Raw genomic sequence first — 5343 nt, forward strand, 5'->3', positions numbered from 1 at the left:
GAATAAGCCCCCAAACTCCATTCAGTTCTAGGAAAGGCGGCCTGAGCCAACCTTTGTAAGTCACCTCCTATATCACGCCGCATGCCTTTGGACTGAGTATCTTGACAATATATCTATTTTTTTGTGTAGTTTAAATGCTACAGTCCATTTATTTCAATGTGTGGAGAGGTGGGGGTGATTACTAAAAGTAAAGTATGATGAAGTATCAATGCGAGATTACAGTAAGATGGAGCATTGAGGAAGGATGCACATATAAGGGTTTCAGCCAGGCAGCCACAGCTTCGATGTCATTTTAACACTAGGTGCTCTTTTGCCACTTTATCTTCTGGCTGTATTTCCGACAGGAAAAGAGGATAGAGAAAGAGACAGCACCAAAATCCAGAGAAACATCGCAAATTCATAGCAGCTGCTTGTATTGTTGCAATGGAACATATTGTTAAAAGCATTAAATAGCATAATGAAGAGTTGTGGGTATGGAGGGTTTTTTTAATTTTGTCTGCTTTGATGAAAACAACTTGCTGTACATTCATAAAAATCCACATGCTGGTAGATATTTAAATCAAAAATGTTATTGTGGATTATCTAGACCAGCCTCATTCCTTTTTCATGAGTAAATTAATGCTTTCACTGTATTAATTTGAATATAATAGCTGCTCAGGTACTTTCGTAGTTAGCTTTTTCTAGATGGCATGAGATGTTTAAAGAACGTTTTCTTTTTTTACCTTTGTTGCAGCTGGGTAAAAGCTGCATTGACATCAAAGACTCTCGGGGAAAATGTGTACTGCTTTTTGGATCAATGCTTAGCAAAGTTAATGGAAATTAGCTATGGCAAAACCCAGAAAGGGTTCAGTGTTTGTTTAAACTCTTTCTGTCTTAAACTACTCCCTTATACCTTATAAATGACCAAAGGCTTTTATGGTCCGTGCTACAGTTAACTTGTATTGTTTAACAAATAGCACTTTTGTAGAGGACGATGTATTATATGTGACAGGTTTTTTTTTTGGTAACTTTTTTTTTTTTTTAAAAGTGGCAAAGCTTTTTTAGCTATTCATGCTGTTTGTCTTAGTCGTACTGCTTTGGGTTGTAAAACAGGCAGACCTCACAAACTTACCAGGTCTAATCAGTGCCTTGGTGGAAAATGCAGTCCAACACCAGCTGCCTGATGGGTTGTCCATCTCTAACTCTTTCTACAGCTTTACCAGAAGATTCTTTTTTTTTTTCCTTTCCTAATTAAAACTGTTTCTTTGTAGAGTTGATGAATAAGTTTGATAGAGAAAGGGAGAGTGAAAGGTAAATCTGATGATAGACTACGTTCTGTAGATAAGCTACATGTCAATCAGAATTCATTAGCATGGTGTAAAAAGAGGGTAAGTTTGACTCAACACAAAAGTTCAAGCTAGCATGATCATAGCTGCTCCTTATTTAAACTTGGTTGTTAACGTGAATGTAATAGCAAGATTTCGAACAATTTCTCTGTGTGCATACACTTAATACATTCTGAAAAGGCGTAAATTTTTCATATATGGGACCATGCATTCATACTGTGCATTTCAGGAGGAGACAAACTTAAGTTATCTTCTACCTGTGTGTGAACTGAAGGAGAATGTTGTGGAAGTCCTTGGGCAGCTTTGGAGATGCAAAGTACTAGAAAGGGAAAAAGTTGTTTCACTGAGTGACTGTCGGTGTCTGTGAATATTTATATAATTATCTTATATTCTTTACCCTTCTCCTTTCATGCCCTAGTTTTCATCCAGAATTTTCAGAGAAAAATCTCAGTCTCTGTTTTCATAAATGAATGTTTTTCATAGCGTTGTATGGAAGATTGACTATTACTGTATTGCACATATGGCCTGATACAGAGTATATGTCCTTGAAGCTTATCTATCCCCATTTTTGTGCTGACTCAGACTGACTCATACACTAGATATAATTCTGACTGGGGCTAACATTCAATTTACCAGAGATCTACTTTGCAGTAATATGCTAAAATTGTATTTTTGTGTTTGTAACTGTCATTTATTTGAAGTTTTGTCACTTTATAATCTAGCAGTTGAAACATTTGTTTTGATGCTTACAAAACTAGCAATTTAATTGTCTAGGAATGTATTTTTAGGTCTGTTTTGAGCATGTGTTTATGTTGTTTCGGGTATCTGAGCATGAATTCTGGTCTGGATGCAGCTATTAAAGATTAATTACTGCTCTTTTTTTTTTGATGCTGCAGTCGCAAGACTTTTGTTTTCTGCAACATCAATGTTTATGACGTGAAGGCTGAACAGCTCCTGATATTTTCCTTAGTTCCCATGCCATGGCAAATGGTCATCCCTTCACACAAAGTATTCAGTCTTTTGCAGATTCAGGCACTATGTAGAAAGGCTTGCAGCCTGGGGCCATGATGAATAAGGTATTTTTCCTTATGCAGTAAGGAGACAATATTTCCTTGTGATGTGCTATAATGCTTTTTAAAATTTGTTCTAACAACTGAATGTTGGAGGAAGCGAAAACTTTCTCATCCTTCTTTCACCATCTTCTTGCAGTCTCTGTGCTGCACTCACACCTCAGGTGATAATGCAAAATATAGATTCAGAAAAATGTGAACTAGTATATGGTGGAGAGACCTGCTTTATTTGTATCATTAGAACAACAGTACCAAAAACTTTACAACAGATATTTACGCTTCTCAAACACGAGCAGTAATATTTGCACTGAAAAAAAATTTGGGATTGCATGTGTGTTTAAATCTTTTTTTCATATGGAACTATCTGTTTATTAAGACTCATTGCGATGACCAGTTCTGATCTGACTCTAAAATCTTTCAGTGAAGTCTTATTAATCAACCAAAGCATTAATGAATTCTGAAGTTGTTTGCTGTTTGTTTTGTACTGAAGTGCTTTACTCCATATTGGAACCTATTGGATAGTATTATCCACCCCAGAAGCATGTTGTTACTGTTTACGTCCATCGGCAAAAATTCATAAAGGAGTACATTTAATAAGAAAAGAATTAAAACATAGAATGTATAGAACTGTGTCCAGTTCTGGGCTCCCCACTACAAGACAGACATGGACATGCTGGAGTGAGTCCAGCAAAGGGCCACAAAGATGATGAAGGGACTGGAGCATCTGCTGTAAGAGCAGAGGCTGAGAGCTGGGCCTGTTCAGCCTGGAGAAGAGAAGGCTCAGGGGGGATCTTATCCATGCATATAAATACCAAATTGTAGGGGGGAAGAAGATAAAGCCAGACTCTTCTCAGTGGTATTTAGTGACAGGACAAAAGGCAATGGGCACAAACTGAAATACAGAAATTCCATTTAGACGTAAGAAAATCTTTTTTACTGTGAGGGTAGTCAGACAACAGCATTGGTTGCCTGGTGAGGTTGTGCAGTCTTCATCGTTGGAGATATTCAAAACCTGACTGGACACAGTCCTGAGCAGCCTGCTCTAGCTGACCCTGCTTTGATGACCTTTCTAGGTAACCTCTAGAGGTCCCCTCCGACCTCAATTATGATTCAACACTGCTTTCTATTGTGAAGTCTTCACCCAAACTTCAGTGGCATTGGTGGGAGTTCTGCTAGATATTTTAAAAGCTTTGGGATAAGGATTTGAACTTCTGTATAGAAGTTGTTTGTCGTAACTACAATGTCTTTTTCTAATGTTGCTTGAAAAATTGTAGGTGTTGTTAACTTCATCTGTACCTTTTGTTTTGCTCCTCAGGAGCGTTTCTTCTCACCAAGAATTCGTCGTCGACTTCATGCTGTCCTAGCATCTGTTAGCACTTCAATGTTGATTTTATCAAATCTAATATTTCTTGGAGGAAATCACGTTGGAAAAATCTACTGGAACAGGATCTTTGTGGAAGGCAAGTTTATTTTTATGTGCTTTCTAGATAACAGAACTTTCCAAATATTACCTTGGGTGGGCTGAGCCAGGTTCTTTCAGTGCACTAACTGGGAGTAACTTTTTTCCGTTTCTGTTCAAAACAGTCTAAAATCTGTCTGACAAAATCTAAATAACTGTGCAGGCTGTGTGACTGCAAAGAAACATTGCCCTTCTCCCATCAAGTCTAGAAAGAGAGTTATCAGGCTTCTCTGTCAGTGAAATCACTGAAGATTGAATAATAAATGTGTGACAAGTTAGCCAGGTTGGATTTTTTTTTCTGCCCTGCATTTCATGTACATCAGTAAGAACAGATGTACTAAAGCCAACCCCATAGATTCTGTGGAAGGTTAGTGAATGAGATCTGTATAATACAGCATAATTGAGCAACCTTAAGTTTTTTTTGTAGTGGATCTGTTACCAAACCTTCTGACTATTGAGGACAAGGTTTGAGGACAGGGGAACTTGGGTGACAATATCAGCCTGTGGTGTTGCTGAATAAGCAGTATGCAGCATTGTGCTGTGAGCTGACTCAGGAGACAAGTCCAACTTTAATTTTTTTGCCAGAGCACAGTGTAAGCAGGACCAGTTTTCTTAGGTGGTTATTGCTGCCAGAGCCCCACATTGTCAAATAAAGGTCTTGTAGAAGAATATTTCTTCCTCACGAGGGAAGTACTAGTAGGCTTCTGTGCCTAGAAGTGCTCTCCTACAAAGACCACCACTGTCTATTGCTCCTTCATGCAGTGTTTTCTCCTCTTGTTCCTTGCAGTGGTTCAGAGGTAAGCTCTGGAGTTCCAAGGTCCTACTTAAGCATCCCAAAATAATGAAACTCTTAAAGAGTAAGATATGTACACGAACCGAATGATTTCTCTTCTGAGCTCAAGCAAAAAAAACCATTCAAAAGCAAAAAAACATTCAAACAGCCCTAAGAAAGGTACATTTTTAGCATAAAATATAATGAAGCTTTTTGTTAATACTAGGCAGGGAAGATGGGGTGAAATACTTGCTCATGTTTGGTTTTTGCTCTTAAAACATAAGATTTGTTTTCTGTTTCCTTAAAAAGGCTGCATTTTCTCTTAAATTGTTTCCTCCCAGTTAGTTGGCTAATAGTTTCAGTAGAAAAAAATAGCTGAGAGAATAAGTTTGGAAGTAAAGTTAGACATCACTTCTTATCTATTAAAAAAAAAAGGACTAGTGAAATTATCCATTTCAGGCTTGTAGCTTCATGCAAATTGTTTTCTTAACGCAATTTGTATATTATAAATGGAGAAAGTATGCCTCCCTCTTCGGAAGGGTTAGCAGTTGGCAGAATGCTGGGGTTTGCATCTGATGAAGGACAATGTTTTAGCAAGTAGAACAGTATTTACTTAAACCAGATCAATTATTGATTGTTTTTCTAGGTTTGGTTTCGTGGGGGTTTTTTAATAGTTCTTTGGTCTATTGCTCTGCATATAACTTGAGTACATATAGT

The 5343-nt window shown here is 37.6% G+C and overlaps 1 protein-coding gene across 1 annotated transcript in view; it reads left to right on the forward strand.

The window, feature by feature from the left end:
• HHAT (hedgehog acyltransferase) overlaps positions 1-4325 on the forward strand; it is a 102295-nt gene extending 97970 nt beyond the window's left edge. The window contains exons 10-11 of the mRNA XM_009330207.1: positions 3711-3855; positions 4282-4325. Coding sequence (XP_009328482.1) covers positions 3711-3855; positions 4282-4325 — 189 coding nt within the window. The remainder of the gene's footprint in view (positions 1-3710; positions 3856-4281) is intronic.
• Positions 4326-5343: the final 1018 nt, after the last annotated feature.

The sequence above is a fragment of the Pygoscelis adeliae genome, unplaced genomic scaffold (genome assembly GCF_000699105.1).
Source record: "Pygoscelis adeliae isolate BGI_AS28 unplaced genomic scaffold, ASM69910v1 Scaffold308, whole genome shotgun sequence".
In the NCBI taxonomy this organism is placed as follows: domain Eukaryota; kingdom Metazoa; phylum Chordata; class Aves; order Sphenisciformes; family Spheniscidae; genus Pygoscelis; species Pygoscelis adeliae.